At 50.7% G+C, this 17327-nt stretch overlaps 1 protein-coding gene across 2 annotated transcripts in view; it reads right to left on the reverse strand.

The window, feature by feature from the left end:
• Positions 1–4474: 4474 nt before the first annotated feature.
• ALPK2 (alpha kinase 2) overlaps positions 4475–17327 on the reverse strand; it is a 119304-nt gene continuing 106451 nt past the window's right edge. For both annotated transcript variants that reach the window (XM_025997676.2, XM_072757974.1), the window contains one exon: positions 4475–5247. In XM_025997676.2, coding sequence (XP_025853461.2) covers positions 5019–5247 — 229 coding nt within the window. In that variant the 3' untranslated portion in view covers positions 4475–5018. The remainder of the gene's footprint in view (positions 5248–17327) is intronic.

Below are 17327 nucleotides of genomic sequence, written 5' to 3' on the forward strand. Positions count from 1 at the left end.
GTGCGGCGGGTGAAGCCAGCAGGGCAGCTGGAGCAGGGCCTTCCCTGGCACCACATGGGATTGTGGCCCTGCCAATGCCGGGAGCTAGGACTCAGGACTCCAGAACTAGGAGGCCATAAGCTTCTGCTATGGAAGCCACCAAGCTGTGGCCCTTTGTTATGGCAGGAGACGGACACAGCCACCAGAGAGAGTACCAGGGGCAGCCTCTGGTGGGAAGGAGCCACTGTCTTCTCATTCCTCCTGGACATAGGGAAAGAGGAAGTGAGGGGATGGAGAGGAAGATAGAGGTGAGATCCTTCAAACTGCTTCTGATACTAAGATGGAAACTTCCTTCCCTAAAATGGAAGTGGACAGACTGGCTTTTCTGGGTCAACTCTGATCAACAACATGTGGCTTTTTTGGGGGGAAAAAAAGCCTGGGGTTGGGGGGCATCTGAGTGGCTCAGTTGGTTAAGCATCCGACTCTCGGTTTCGGCTCAGGTTGGGATCTCAGGGTGGTGTGATCGAGCCCCGTGCCAGGCTCTGTGCTCAGCTCGGGGTCTGCTTGAGGTTCTCTCTCCTCTCTCTACCCCTCCCGCTCATGCTCTCTCTCTCTTTCTCTCGAAAATAAATAAATCTTAAAAAAAAAAAAAAAAAAGGAAGAAAAAGCCTCTGAGATGATTTCTATCTGGAACCATTTAGGGCTCTCCTAAAAAGTCTTTTAAAAATTCTTGATCTGGTGCTACAGTGAGTACTTGTAGATATTTGTTCATTGCATCACAAAAGCGAAGCCTGTGCTCATGTGAGCACGCAGAGGAGTGTGGCATCCGTCGGGCTAAAGGCTCTTACAAAACGGTTTTAGTGCAGCCAGGCTCTCAGAGGATTTCAAAGCTGCTCCAGCAAAGAGTTGGAAAACACACCCTGTGCTGGGAGGCAGAGGGGGTTTGGTGTCTCTTTGATTTTTTTTTTTAAACTATTTGAGCCTAAGTGGCATCTGCAGATCCAAGTGGGGGAGAAATGCCAATCTGTTCACTTTCCCACACATGGTCCAGTGCAGCAGAACCTCCAGGAAGCGAGCAAGCCGAACCAGGCTGCGGCCGGCTCCCCGCGTCTGCAGCCAGCTGAACACATGCCCAACACACACACAAAACACTAAAGATACTTAGACAAGCGAGTACTTTATAATTAGAAAATAATTGTTGCTTCTTTTGGCATTCTTTTTATTTATTTTTATTTTATTTTATTTTATTTTATTTATTTTTGCATTCTTTTTTTTTTTTAATTTTTTTTTAATATTTATTTATGATAGTCAGAGAGAGAGAGAGAGAGAGAGGCAGAGACACAGGCAGAGGGAGAAGCAGGCTCCATGCACCGGGAGCCCGACGTGGGATTCGATCCCGGGTCTCCAGGATCGTGCCCCGGGCCAAAGGCAGGCGCCAAACCGCTGCGCCACCCAGGGATCCCTATTTTTGCATTCTTTTTACCATGAATCTATTGCAATCCTTCACTAACCTGGGGCTTTATCAGAAACGTTGGCTGGGGAGGTGCTGGCACACTAAGGTAACGCGAAATATTACCGCGAGCCAGCCGTCCACACATCCACGGCGAGCCCCCCTCCAGGACGTGATGCCCATTGGCAAGAGGGCATCGGCTCTGCCATTCTCATTAGTGATAAAACCTGCTGTTGAAAACATGAGCCCATTTCAATGAGACGTTCATTTATTTTTGTCCTCTGCCCGTTGCAGAGGTCCACGGTCGGGCCCTCTGGGAAATGGAGACACTCAACGTGTATGAGCAGCCTGAGGGCCTCGGGGGCAGAGTCGCCGGCTGGGCCCACGAGGCCGGCCCAGCTCAGTGCCTCAGCTTACCCACTTAGGAAGACAGGCAGGAAAATCGTGGAAACTGAACGTGTTACAAGCAGACCTAAAACAGTGGCAAGCAGGGTGGGTACTTGTGAGAGGCCAGGACGGTATCTTTGCTGTATGGGAACCCGCTGCACACTTACTGTATTCGTGCAAGGGAAGCAGCCTATCATCTCAAACAGAAGGTCAGGCTTTGGGTGGTGGACAGACGGCCACGCGGCCCCACAAAGGCCATCCATGGGAGCTCTGGCTGGGACAAACCCCACCGCGGGCTCCCCAGGCACCCCTTCCGTCCCTGGTCCTCCCAATATTTTCAGACAGATGAGATCAGACTATAATAAACAATAATGGCTCTTTGAAAGAAAAAAATCTAGGAAGGAGGAAAGGACAGCTCCATCCAAGAGAGCTACCCGTGGGCTGACTGTGAAATGCAAAATCTGGGAGTAGAAAAGCTTTCCCTTCAACCGTCCAGATGAAACTTCAAAGCCAGCCAGAGGGGAAGAGGGTTACACGGGGACTTTGACCTTTCATTTTGTACCTTACTATAATTTTTTATTTTTTATTGCTTGTGTTAATGTGATGTTTATTATTTTTTTAATATTTTATTTATTGGGCAGCCCAGGTGGCTCAGCGGTTTAGCATCGCCTTCCACACAGGGTGTGATCCTGGAGGCCTGGGATCGAGTCCCACGTCGGGCTCCCCATAGGGAGCCTGCTTCTCCCTCTCTCTGTGTCTCTCATGAATAAATAAATAAAATCTTTCAAAAAATATATTTTATTTATTTGACAGAGACAGCACAAGCAGGGGGAATAGCAGCAGAGGGAGAGGGAGAAGCAGGTTCCCCGCTGAGCCAAGGGTGCCCCATGGGGGCTCGATCCCAGCACCCTGAGATCATGACCTGAGCTGAAGGCAGACACTTAACCGACTGAGCCCCCCAGGAGCCCCCCGATATTATAATTCTAAATGATCACTAAAGGAAGTATCCTGGTCTGTTGAGAGGGCTCTGGTCACACCCACTAAGTCGATATGTGCGTATATATACATACAGTCATTCTGATCAAAATGTGCCCTGTGCCCTTCTGCTGTTGTAGAACCTTCTAGAACTCCGTGGCTAAATGCACCTGTAGGATCTCTTTGGGGAATGCAGGCTGCAGGCTGACTCATACAAAAATGAGCATTTTAGGATCTGTAGCCAGGGAATCACTTCAGAGGGATGGCTGGAGATGGCAGATTGTCTGAAAACATGAGATGTGACTGGTGGAAGGATTTTCTCCAAATCCCTTTTCAAAACAAAAATCTCATGTATTTTTTTTTTTTTTTAATCCAAAGCTTGTGCCCAAGAACAGTATTTTAGAGCTGAAGCCAGGAGTCTTCTGTGGAGGCCACGCTGGCCCATGGGGTGCTCGCCAGGCCCGGGGCCAGCACCTCCCTGTGGTCAAGCTGCTAAGAAGTAGCCAGTGCTCCTCCAGGGGACTGTGGTTGGAATTCTAGGAGGTCCAGCGCTCCCCTCAACATTTTGGGGCCCTGTGGTATAGACACCCTCTCTGAGTGGGGTCCCTGGCCAGGATGGAGAGCCCCTGGGAGTGTGCTAGAAATGCAGAGTCTCAGGCCCCACCCCACACGTATTGAGTGAGAACCTGCATTTTCACAAGATCCCGGGTGACCCGTGTGCACTTGTTTGAGCAGCGTTGGTCACGCAGCTTAGAGGTGACCCAACGGTAGGGTCAGGGAGGAGATAAAATCATCTTCAAAAACAACCATCTAAGAAGGCTGCGTGCTCTGGATTCCAACTACTGTCTACAACATTCTGGAAAAAGTGAAACTACAGGGACCCTAAAAGACCAGTGGCTACTGGAGATTGGGGTGGGGGGCGGAGGGAAGATGAATCGGTGGGGCACAGGCGGTCGGGAGGGTGGAGGAGCCACTCTGCATGACGCTGCAGCAGTGGATGGACGTCATTCCGTGTGTGCCAGGACCCAGGGAGTGTACAGCCGGAAGAGTGAGCCCTAATGTAAACCCTGGACTTCAGTTAATCACAACGTATTACACTTGCTCCTCAAGCGTGGTAAACGTGGCCCACTGATGCGTGATGAGGGTAATAGGGCCAAACAATGGAGTGGGGGTGAGGGAGCCTACGGGGACCCTCTACTTGCCACTTGTTTTTCTGTAAACCCAAAACTGCTCTCAAAAATAATCTGTTAATTCGACAACCTGTGCAACCAATCGGGGTGCGGGAGGCAGACATTCTCAGCTTGGGGTGCACAATCCCATCCCTGAGCTGTCTTTCTGTCATTTCTTCTTGCCTGGTGTCAACTGGTAGGCCCTTCTGCCCTACAGCCAGGTGGGATCCCCACTGGCAGGGAAGGAGACCCTGTGGGACATGGGGTCCCCGTGAGCTGGGGCGCGCCCCCCAGGCTGTGCACCATCCCCTGGTGCCACCCGGTGGGCTCAGGCCTGGCTCCGCAGAGCGAAGCCGTGATACAGGAGCGGGGAGGAAACACGGATGCACCTATGTCCTGCTCCAGTAAACGGAGGACGAGGAGGGTATTTCCAAGTTTCTGATCCTGGAGGAACGTGACCTGGGGCACGGATGCCAAAGAGCAAGCGTCTGTGCCAATCTACGCATCTCACCCATTTGTTTAAATGTGAATTTAATTAAACAAAGAACTGTAGCCACATGTGTGATAATGAAGGAAATGACCTTATGTCTTAGAGGCCGCCTGTGGCAGCAAGGGGCACACTCAGCACTAGCGTGACGACCTGACCCAGCGGAGGAATTCATGTTTTCTGTTGATACAGCAGCTGGATGCGGCTGGGAGTGCCCAGGTTAGGGACGGGGGGTGGGGAGGGCCTGGTCCCTGGACAGACCCTGCTCAGCACTGAGTCCTGGACAACACAGCCACGTGCAAAAACACACACATAGACAACGCGAAGTCGGTAAAGCTGGGCACAAAGATGGACTGTCTTTCAGGAGTGACAGCCGACTCCGTCCCTCCAGACGTCTGGTCACGAGTCCTGCCCCCCAAGTCATTTCAGGGAAGACAGCAGGTGATGGGTTTGGAAGCAGCTGGAAATCAGATTGTCGGATTGTCACACCGCTGGGCAGGCTAGTGTCCTCTTCTTGGGTGTTTCCAGATTTCCGCCCACAAGACTGTGCTGCTAGCCGGCGGCCCTTGGTTCACAGGGGATGTGAGCTTCTCTTCTCTGCTGGGGTCCCGGACGCCAACTTCTTTGTGGTTGTGGAGTTTGGCTGAGTTTTGCTTTTGCTGACACTCGGCTTCTTCTGTTTCTGGCTGTTGTTTTGAAGGGATTTCAGCCCCAGCATTTTACAATACTTGTTACACTGGTGTAGTGCTTTAAACTGATCGATGAAGGTCATAGAACAGTTGCCTTTAAATCCTTTGTACCTGTGAGTTTGGGTAGAAGGACACATACTTTTTTAAAAAACAGGACACTTCACCAGTTTTAACGGGGACACTAATGGTACATGGAAAATATATTGATTCCCACTCTAGGCAGGAACGGCCCAATGTTTGCCACAGCTATTGACAGGAAAAACAAACCCTGTGGGACTAAGCAAAGGCAAAGACCCACTGGCATGCACAGGACGGACCAACGGCCTGTGATTACACAAGTGTTCTAGATGCTTATGGTTCCAATAAAACAAAATATCATTGCCCTTTTATGTTTAATCATGGGGACTAGTGCTGGACCATCTTAATAAAAAATTAGATCTCTCAATGGTCTGAGAGCGATCCCATCCCACCCAGAAGTTCTGAATAAAAGATTCTACAACTCTCTGGGGCTGAAAGAAATTATTTAGGTTAGACCTTTCAATTCATAGTTAGAGGAATGTAGGCCCAGAGACTCTGGCAGCAGCCCAGAAAACAAAGCAAGTTAGTACAAGAGCCGAGTGAGGATGCAGCCCTCTGAGTCTTCTTCTAGAGAAGATCTCGGTCCTGTGTCACCACCCCCTCTGCTCCCCAGCAGGAGAAGAATCTGGGTCTTTGTCACTGGTGAGCTCTAGAAGGGGCCATGCTGACCTGCCTCGGAGTAGTCTGAGGGGTTGCTCCTTTGGGTGGGGACACTGAATACTCAAACTCTAAATGACTGTTTTTTTCTCATCCCGATCATAGAAGTTAGTGTCCTCCTTGAGGGGACAAGGCCCTCAATCTCCGCACCCATCAAGAAAGCTGTTTGATGGGTTGTTGTGAGGATGAAATGAGAAAATCCACATAGACCACCTAGCTCAGTGCATGACATGCAGTACAGACTCAATGAACATTGGCCAAGTTATTAAATGATCAATATTGTAACATTCCATCCTGTGGAAGGGATGTTGAAGCCAAGATTGAAGGGTGAGGGAGAATGAGGGAGGTATAAATGGGGGAGTGGGGGTGAGCCCGGCACACAGAATGGGGCCGGCACAATTTGTAGGGTCCTGTACAAAATGAAACCAAGGGTTCCTTGTTCAAAAATTATGAAGACTTTTGAGACAACAACAGTGGAGCATGCATTCAATGAAGCCCAGGGCCCTTTGGAGCGCAGGTCCCATTGCACCACACAGTTAGCAAGCCCATGAAACTGGCCCTGCTGGGTGGGAGAGAGCTCTGGCCACGTCTGATTAATAGGACCAAGGAGAAGTCCGGCCTCTTCCATTTGCTGGTAGAAACCACAAAGATGAACGAACCTGGAATGAACTGGGACCGGGACTGTGTGCTTTTCCCTATGAAATCAGCTCTGTTAGGGGAGTTAAAGGAGTTAAAGCTGCTAGGGGAGCTGTTAAGGGAGTTAAAGTTTCCTTTCATCTCTGGGGCCAGAGCATCAGGCAGCCGCTCTATCTCGACAAGTTTGTTACAAATCCCCGCCTGCTCCCTCCTCCTCTTCCCTGCAAGGGAACGCTCTACCCCTGGGAGCCCACGGGCCATTTGCTTGTGAAAAATGACTCGGTTTCTAAAAGCCAAGCTCCCTCATTGAAGAAAAAGTCAGCTCTAGACAGGAGTTGAATCCAGCAGCGTAGAAAAAATCCCACTGCCAGCCGCGTCATCTTTACATCTCTATCTTCTGTAGGACACCAGAGAAAGGCTGAAATGTCAGCCCCACTGCATCTCTCTGGTCCCCGAGTGCTTCCCAGCAGGATGCAGCCAGGATGCAAGGCCCCCTGGGCCTGTGTTTGTCAGACCTGATGGAAAGCCCAACCCCATCCTTCTGCTGGAGGGAGGCCTCGCTCCTCAAGCAAACTAGGAAGGTCACAGGCAGGGGCAGCCTCCCTGTCTAAAGGCCCTGGAAACACGTCCTGGTCACATGTCTCAGGCTGCCTGGAGGCTTCTAAACATTCAGACAACATCCAGTCTCTGCAGAGGAAAATCACTAATTCACACTGGGGCCTCCCAGAAAATTTGAGAGTCACTTTGTAAGCCCTGCCTGGTGGCCGAGTGTGCGATGCCAGGTAACAAGTGAGCCCTGATATAGTGGTACCTAAGCTCTGGAATGGAATAGGCTGAGTGTGGACAAAGGAGCAGGACTTCTGCGCAGCCCAGCAGGGTCTGCCCTCTTGACTTGCCTCTGAGAGCCCAGGCCTCTTTCCAGAAATCTGGTCCCTTCTTTTCCTCTACATCCCTCCTTCTTTAGAGTCCTCATGGAAAGCCAGAGTAGGGCAGCAGGGACTCAGATTGGGCTGATTTTTACTATCGATGGCCGTGGGCCTGCTGAGGCCCTAGACGGATGGCTGCTTTGCTTGGCCTGAGAGCCCCTCTCTCAGCCCCCAGCTCGAGGGCATTTCTGTGAAGCCTTCCCTAACCCTGTCTTCATCAAGAGAAGAAATATCTCCAACCTCTTCCCTGCATCTTTAGGAAACTACATCCGCTTCTCAGAATTCAGGGAATGCCTCACATCTCTGCACAGACTGTGATCTCTCCCAGGACACTACCTGAGTCCCGATAGACCTGTCCAGGGGAGGCTTCTCAGCAAAGGTCAAGGAAACAAATGGAACCAGCTCCATCCTCAGAGCTGCTTCACCTTGGCCCAGAGGGTCCCCAGATCACATTTCTGAACTTCTCTTTCTCTCTGGGTCTAATTTTGGACTCTCAGCTTAGCATGTCACATAATAACGAACTTCTGTCCCTTACCTGTAGAACTTTTCTGGCTACCTAGCATCTACAGAATTAAAAATCTTTCTCTGGGGCACCTGGGTGGCTCAGTTGGTTTAGTGTCCGACTTTTGGTTTAGGCTCAGGTTGGGATCTCATGGTCATGAGCTCCAGCCCCACGTTGGGCCACCCTCCCCGCTCAGTACAGAATCCGCTTCAGATTCTCTCTCTCCCCCTCTCCTCTTGTGTATGTTCTCTCTCAAAATAAATAAATGAAATCTTTAAAAAAATATCCTTCTCCTTTCTCAGTTTGGTTTTGGTCTCAGTCAGGGATGCTGGGTTTCTGTCATGATTTCTTATTTTCTCAGACTCACAGCCATAGCTGATGCCTTAAAGGAGAAGAGGGCAACATCCTTTGTATTTCTCGATCAATTAGCCCAGAGTGTTTCCAAGGACACAAAGCTCTCCTGGAACATCAAGCAATGGGCAACACACTGCCTGTGGTCCACCTGGCATGCCATTGTGCCATCTGCCACCATCAGGAGTAGACGGTAAATCTCAAGGAGCCTGACATCTCTCCAGCATTATCCCCACTGCACTCATCTCTGTTGTGTTTGTTAGACGGATGTACTAGGTCGAACAGTGTCCCTTCCAAGAGGCATATCCTTCCTGGAACCTCAGAACATATCCTTATTTGGAAATAGTGTCGATGTCTTATAGATGTAATTAAAATGAGGTGAAGCTGGAGTAGAGTAGGTCCTTAACCCAATATTACTGGTGTCTGTGCAAGAAGGGGAGAAAAGATACCGATACACAGGGAGAAAGATCACATGATGACAGGCTGGGAATGACAAGGATTGACGCCACCTTGGGAAGCCTGGAGAGAGGCAGGGGGCACATTCTCTCTCCTTCTGGTTCTCCAGAAGGAAACTACTCTGCTGACACCTACCTGAACCTTGGGTTTCTGGCCTTCCAGAATGTGAGAGAATATATCTCTGTTGTTTCAAGCTACCAGTTTGTTCCAGAAGTAGAACCATAAATTCATTCCACTGGACATCAGCCAATGGGATCTTTTCTTGAATATCTTTCCCCTCAGATGAGAGTGGTGCATACAAATTACCCAGGGATCTTGTTCAAACACTGGTTTGGGCTCAGTAGGTCCCGAGTGGGGTCTGAGAGCCTGCATCTCCATGGAGCTCTGGGGCGGGGGGGGGGGGGGGGGGGGATGCTGAGGCCACTGGTCCAGGCATCCCACCTGGAGGAGCCAGGAGATGAACTAAAGTGTGATGACCTCAAGTCATCCCTACCGACCTTGGAGACACTTTTATATTTAAATCAGAACACAGGCATATCATTTGTTCATGAAATTTATGTCGCACAGCATCCTGAAGCCTGTTTCTGGAGGAGCTAGGAAGCGCTCTATTTCACAATCCTGCCCCGACTCAGCACAGATTTATTCAGCACTCACTATGTGCTGGCAGCCTTCCTAGGCTGATTTCTTGCTAAAAACGATTCCTCTTTTTCTCTCATCCTCATAATCAGACTCATACAGAAATCGCCAGCTGATGGCACGGCCGGCTCCTCTCTCGGCTCATCACGGCTTCCCTGTGCCGTGTGTTGCTTCCAAACACACCTGGGAGGGGAAGCGGGTAGAGCCAAGCAGCAGGAACTTCCAGATCTGGCTGTGGTGAGCAAATTAAGGTTTCTGTCTGGCTTCACAAGGGACCCGTTAAAGAAAACTTCATAGGGCAAGAAAAAGCAGTAGGGGATCCCCATACTTCGGGTAATCCTTTTAGAAGCAAGCCAGAGGCTATTTATAACAGAAATGTCAGTTTGATATCCCTTCTGAAGAGACTTTTAATTTATAGGGACACAGAATTCAGGTTGAGGTTGGGGGTGAGGAATTGGAATAAACCTCTAGTTTTGGGGGGAGTGTGTACAATAAAGCCAGGGCTGGATTTATGAACAGATAGAACAGATTCATGGCTACATGTACTAAAGGAGGGGCCGGGGAAGCCCCCCACTTAAACCACCTGGTAATTCCTGCAGTTCCATCAATACCCTCCATTTCTTCCTTTGTTCATTCACTGGGCACAGCTAGAGGGCAGACATGCCAGGGGGACCCCAAAGGATCAATAAGGCACGCGGCCCTTTTCGGGAAGCTGCCCGTCTTGTAGGGAAGACAGACACATTCACAAATAATTGCATTTTGCTGTGATAAATAGCTAATGAGGATCCTGAGAGATGGGGCTTTTCCCAGCACGTGGTGGGTCCTGAGGAGGACTCACAGGACAGATGGCTTAGGGTTCCTGGGGCAGAGGGACCGGCACGGGCAAAGGTTCAGAGGACGTTCTGAGGAGGGATGAGGCCAGAGGACATTTGCGGGAGGCTTCAGGAGCCGCGCTATGTGATTGTCCCTGTGGGTCAGCATTTCCCAAAATATGTTCCAAGGAGCAAGACTCCCACAAGACGCTTTGAACGAAAAATCATCCTGTGGTTTTAAGAACCGCGATCAACGCTCTACGATCTCCCTCCCTCCCCCTTGGGCCTTGGAATCACCCACCGGCTCTTTAAACACCTAATGAAGGCCCACCCTAAAGAAAGCTCCTGCACTTCTCCCACCCAGGGTTCCCCAAGGTTATTTGGCAACAGGAATCTGGTTTTCACGCAATCCCTCTGAAAGATGCCTCTGTGAGAGTCACCGAGCTCTTGGGGTGGGGATGACGCGAGGTAATCAAATCTGCCTTTTCTGGACGAGTTGTACTCTGAGGCTGTCTGCGAGCTGATCCTCCTCCCTTTGGAGAGCTGTCCTCCCTGCCGACCCCTGCAAGGGCCCTGGGACCCTGGTCCAGCTGCCACCACCTCACCCCAGACCATGCTGTCCCTCTCCCACACCACCCCCGGTAAGACGGATCACAGTCACCCAGCTGCTCGAGGGCTCCATGTCCCAGGAACTTCCCTTGGCCGCAGCCCACCCTCTGTCCAGCTGTGTCCCCGCCACCCCCGGCTCCTCCCTCAGGCCCCAGCCTGAGCAGTAGCCCAGGAGCCTCCATGGAAACCAGCCCTGGCACCTTCTTCCCTGACATCCGCCCAGGCTGGAAAAAAAAACAAAAAAACAAAACAAAAAAAAAGCAGAATCATAAAAAGAGGAGGGCAAAAGCAGCCCACGAGTCCGGTTCTCTGGTTCTGCTGGCAAGGCCATTCTAGAGGGAGCACCAAGCATCTACGACGGTCCCCGCTCTGGAGACCATGTGGCCCATCCCCACATACGCCAGAAGCACGCAGTCCTCTCCGTAATATCTGGAACATACACTGAAGTCAGGACACAGAGGGCCGAGGAGGGGACCCTGGAGACAAGACAGCCCTAAAACAGGCAGTCCGAGAGCCAGAGCCCAGCCGTGTGATTCCCAAGGCTGCCCCACTCCTGAATTTTAGCTGCAGAGGGAGGAGCTACCTTACAGCTTCTTCTAGACGTTTTCTTGTCTTCTAATGACGCACCTGTCGAGTCTGTGGCATCTCTGTGGCGCGTCCCCTCTTCCATCCCTCTAACCTGGCTCCACTGCACTTTGCTTGGACCTTCCTCAAGGCGCGGATACCTTCTTTCTGGATGGTTCTGGCCCTCATCCCGCCTGTGCTCTGGGTGCCCCATCCCCCTCATCGTGCATTTCCCTCCTCCTGCCTCCCAGGCTGTCCTGCAGGGGCCCGTCTAGAACCCAGCAATCTCTCCAGATGTTCTTTCATCTCTGAAGCTGGACGACAAATGACAAGGAGCCTGGCTGCGGGTCCCTTGGGTCCCAGGGGCGGCTGGGCCGGGGGTAGCGCCGAGCAATGGGGAGAACACGGCTCCAACTGTAGTCACTTGGACAAAGTGTCCTTTGCAAACCTTTTGGGCACAGCCCAGGAGACTGCCGTGCTTTTCCCACTCGGTGGAGGGGGTATGTCCTTGCTGACGCATGGGCCCAGGGGACTCTGACCACACGCCAGAGAACGGTGCTGGTGGCGCCAGCCGGCCTTGCCAAAATTGTGAAAAAGGTAAATGCTCCCTTCATGGGCCTCCAGACCTCCTCGGTGGCCAAGAGTGGCCAAGCACAGCGGCCCCTGGCCAGCCCGCTCTCCGCGTAATGGCTCGATCAGATTAAAATGGGATGCAGGCTGCCTTCCAGGGCAGATGCCAGTGGGGCCAGTGGGAGAAAGCCGACAGTTTAGGGGGTAAAGTGTCTTCCTCTGGTCCCTTAGGCCTCAGAGAGGGGCCTCCGAAGCCTGCGGTGGCAAGTCGGCTAGAAAGTGTGGGTTCTGCTGCGAGAAGCACTTACAGGATGTCAGGAAATTCTGTGCCCAGGTCCCTTTGTTTCCTCCCCTCCTGGTGGATTCATGCATTAACGAGTCCACCCGGAGTCACCATGCACACACACACACACACACACGCACACAGAGCACACGCACACACATGTGCACCCAAGCCTGTTGTAGGACTGTGTATCTTGAATACAAATCCTTCCTTTGTCTCCACAAGCCTTGGCCTCTCTTGGGGCACAGCGGGGTCTCCGGCTCGTGACTGCCCGTGGGCACACAGGCCCCAGGGTGGGCTGATCTTGGCAGCGAGGGCAGCCCGTCTTCTGGAGCTCGGCTTGCCTGCATGTGAGAGTCTATTTCAATCTCTCCTCTTTTTCATGGCTGGTAGGACGCGAGCTGGACACACACCAGCAGAGCCTCTTTCTCGGGGCGCTTGTCCTTACCAGGCTCCTGCCTTGACATTTGGGTCGCTATAGCCTCACGTTTGCCCTTCTGCGTGGAGCAGGCCCTTTGGCATTCTGTCCAGGGTCTCCTGGATTTGGTTTCCGTGTCAGGGACCTTGGACTTCGCCATGCACCTCACGGCTTCTTCTTTCTTTTGAGCGTAGAAACGTGATGCTGGCCACTGGCCACCCTGAGGACTGTCCTTTGGGACTATTCGTATGACACCTGCTTTGGTCCAGTGCTTACGGACTCTGAAGAAATCTGCTCAGGGCTCTTCTTTATTTTACTTTAATCCAGCAACATAACATGTGTGTGTTTGGGGGGGGGGGGGGGGGTGGTTGTTTGGTTTTTTTTTTTTTTTGGTTTTTTGTTGAGACTATAAAGGGAAAACGTATTGACTCTGGTGCCCTCTGGTGGCTAATCACAATCACGCCATCTCCCCAGAAACTCACTGCTAGCTGGGGAGGGGCCTGTGTTTGCAGGACCTACTGCGACACCTGCCCCTCTGCTCCCCTGCATGCATGGGTTTACACTGGTTTTGGTTTGGTGACATTAAATTTCTAAATCTCCAGTTATAGAAGTAGGCATTTCTCCTTTTTCCCCCTTCAAAGAACTCTAAATGGCCAAGCAATTTCAAATTGGAAAAATATTCAGCTGTCCCGTCAGTATCTTGGGTCTGCCTAGAAAATGGGTTGCTAGAAGTTGTAACAGTGCTATTTGCCATGCTTCGTGACTTGAAGTTTTTGCACTCACCACTGCTGAAAGATTATGGGTACCGAGGTACAGGTGATGTTTCCAGACCTATTCCTATCTCTGGCTCCCAGGAGAAATATGACATACTTCTGCTTTAAGGATCATTTACATTTGAGTTTCTTTTCAGATTTCTTCTTGTGATTTAGTTCTAGTTTCAAAAGCATTGTGGTCTGAAAATATGCAGGGGACAATCCCAATCTTTAGGTATCCATTTGAGGCCTGATTTGTGACCCAGTATGTGGTCTATTCTGGAGAAAGTTCCACGGGCACTTGCAGGCAAAGTTGCATCAAAACAAGTAAGTCCTGACAGCCCCTATTTTATTTCATGAGATTGTAAATAACTGCCCTCAACATAGTAACATACTCTCTGCCTCCACTAAACAAGAGGACGAGACAGGTTGCACTTACTGGAATGTCAGCAGCCAGTTATATGGAGCAGATTGAGACAAAAGGGGAATATTTTCTTTCCATGACACAATAGCTTCTCTTCCTGCAAAAGATCCTGACCACTGCTGACCGGAAAAGGTGGGCCCTAAATCTGGGAGATCTTTTTCTTGCTGGTTTAAACAATACAATGCAGTGTTTATTATTTTTAAAAAATGTTTGGGTTTTTTTCAGTAATCTCTATGCCCAAGGTGGGTCTTGAACTCACAACCCCAAGATCAAGAGTCACATGCCTTTCACACTGAGCCAGCCAGGAGCCCTGTTTAGTAGTAGTAGTAAAGTAAGTCAGATTGGCCTCCAGTGCTTCTCCCATCATCCATGCCTTGTGTTCTTTCTAATGTGGTTAAAAGACCGTGTGTAATGCTGCCTACATGGAACATTGCTTTTTAGGATGGTGCCCCTTCCCCAGGCTCTTCCCTCTCCAGCAGATGAACTAAGCCCCCCTGGGGTGCTTGCTAAGAGTTAAGAGACAGTGTGTAATGGATGCTTGGCCATCAATCCTCTCTCCTGCTCTCCTGAAGCCCTCTGGCATCTACAGTGCTCCCCAGCCTTCTCTCCCCCGCCTATGATCCTCCCCACCTGGACTCTCTCAGCCCAGTCTTTGAGCTGCCTTTGAACCAGAACCCTTTCTCAGGCTCTCCCCTTTTGAGCTCCATGTGGCAGCTCTGGCTTTCACTGGAGAGTCTCTTCAGCTGATTCTCAGCTCCGGACATGGAGGGTCTTCCCTTGGTTCAGGGGTCCCTTCCTTCACACAGCGCCTGCCTGCAGGCGGCATGGCCATTTCTCGGCACCTCTTGCTCCTCACTTGGAAAGAAGGCTGCACATGGTTGTTGGTTCTCAATCCAGAGCAGAGGGGTTCCCAGGGGCCTCCAAAGAGCTCTCTCAACCACTCCTTACTTTCCAATCCAGGGTTCTCCCTTCTAGCACCTTTTTAAACTGAGCTTCTAAGAAATGCTTCTTTGGGGGAAAAATTGTGACTTGGGAGAAGTTTAAGGAAAAGCTTTTTAAAAACAATGGACATAAATAAATAAATAAATAAATAAATAAATACATAAATAAAACAATGGACAAGATGATCTAATATCCTTTCCAAAACTTTCAGATGCTTCAGAACTCCCTTCTCTCCCCATCTCCTCCTCCCTGACCACTGCTGGGGAGGAAAAGCCGTAAGTAACACTTTATAGACAACATTTTGCACTGGGCTCCAGCCATCTGCTCTTCTAATGGGTCTTGGGCAGCTGTCCCAGGCCAGACAAGTTACATTAAAGCTGAGAACAAAACCGAGGGATTGGATTTCTTTTGAAATTAGGAGAAAAAATGTGCAATGAGTTCCCGGAAACTGTTAAGATGCTCTTTAAAGATATCTTAAATAATCATGCTCTTACATTTGTCTTAGTTTTTGAAACTTCTTGGGCAGGTTTCTGTTTTGTTTTGGTAGAAAGTTGTTCTGAAGAATGGTATGAATTTTGCCCAGTCTGGTGTCAGGCTGAGGCAAGAGGAGGAAAGGAAACCGATATTTATTATCGCGTGCATACTGAGCTTCAGGGCCTGGAGGCAGATTAACGGGGGGGGGGGGAGGGATCCTCAAGACAGCCTTCTGTGTCCCCATTCTGTGGATAAGTGGCTTCCAGAACATAAAGCCATGTGACCAGGGGCGCCTGGGTGGCCCAGTCATTAGGCTTCCACTTTTTGGCACCTGCTCAGGTCATGATCTCAGGCTGTGGGATGGAGCCCCGTGTTGGGCTCTGTGCTGCACAGGGAGTCGGCTTGGCTCTCTCCCACCTCCTCTGCTCCTCCCTCTGCTCACATGCTCGCTCCACTCTCTCTCACTCTCAAATAAATAAATAAAATTATTTAAAAAAGTTTTTTGAAGTCACATGACCCCATAGCTGGTAAGATGAGAACCCAGCATTCAAAGCAGGTAGGCTTGATGCTGAATTTGCTGTGAACCATGGAGAACATGGGAATCTGCTTTACTGGGGAAATGTTTCTGAGGTTCAGAGAAATCCCTTCATAAAGAGCAGCACCATATAATTTATTTCCTAAGTGGAGAACATTGTGCAGGACAAATGATTAACTAGATGGAGGCCAGGACAGCAGGCATGAAATGGCACCATCCTGCACACACTGGGATGCACCCTCACCCACCCCACGGGCCACACTAATGCCTGTAACACAAGAGGCCAGGCTGCCCCTGGGAGAGTCCGAAGTAAAGGCACAAGGAGTGGCTCAGTGGTTGAGCGTCTGCCTTTGGCCCAGGGTGTGACCCCAGGGTCCTGGGATCAAGTCCCGCATCAGGTTCCCTGTGGGGAGCCTGCTTCTCTCTCTGCCTGTGTCTCTGCCTCTCTGTGTGTCCCTCTCATGAATAAATAAATAAATTTTTAAAAAAAGAAGAGGAAGAAGTGAAGGGCACAAGCAAGGTTTGAACCCAAGTCTCCCTCTACAGCCCGTTCTCCCCACCGCATCGTGCCCCTCCTGACGTGCTCTCTTTACAAGCCCAAGGCCACAGCCAAACTTCTGGGCTCATCTGACTTAGGGGGCTCCCATCAGCACCGCCGATGGAGCGCGGAGAGAATCCCAACACAAAACTGCATTATTCTGAGCCGCTTTTGAGAAGGAAACTATCCAAGCTGCATCTTACTTCGAAACCCAAACCAGAAGCGCTGCGGAGTCCGTGAGAACTCTGAATCACAGTCAACGATCTGGAGGTCACAAAGCCCCTTTTCTACTTCTTTCATATCCCCCTGCGTTTCTCTCACGCTGCTTTGCTAACGTGGGAATGGGTATACCTGTTGGAAGCAGAGCTCTGATGCCCGTGGTCTGAAACCACCAGAAAGCTCCCACGGGTAAGTCCTCAGCAGTCATAGGACAGAAAGCTGTATCCATCCCGCCTTTTGTTTTTGTATTTCTGATGCTTTGACATCTGGGGTCTTGCTCACCCTGGAGAGAGCGCCCTTCCCCGGGCTAGCCAGGTCCTGGAGATGGCAAATGACTGGCCTTCATACGCACACTAACCAGTCCAAAGCCAGTTCCCACCACCTCCTCTCCTGGGCTCTCACACCTGCCCTGATGCACCAGGGCCAGACCACAAGGGCAGCCGCTGCACCTCAGAGCCTGCTGCCATTTTCCAAACTAGCCAATTCCAAGCTGTCTTTCCCTGCCTCACCCATTCCTTCCCTTGAAAACCAAATAAAAGTTGTTGCTCGCATTTCCCCACACTCCTCTGCCCCCACAATGACCTACGTGGTGTTTCCCTACGTGGGCCCCACGGCCTGGCCCTCTTGGGAACCATGAGCAACAAACCCTTCTCAGTGGCTATTGTCTCCTCTTCGATCCAGAAAAGCATTGGCCTCCCTACACCTGAACAATAGCAAAACAGAAGCCATCCATCCCTTCTAAAACTCATCTCTCCCTCGCTTCGTCCTCATAACAGACCGTCTTAGTACATGGGAACAGCAGTGGGCAA

Source organism: Vulpes vulpes, chromosome 5, assembly GCF_048418805.1.
Source record: "Vulpes vulpes isolate BD-2025 chromosome 5, VulVul3, whole genome shotgun sequence".
Classification (NCBI taxonomy): Eukaryota; Metazoa; Chordata; class Mammalia; order Carnivora; family Canidae; genus Vulpes; species Vulpes vulpes.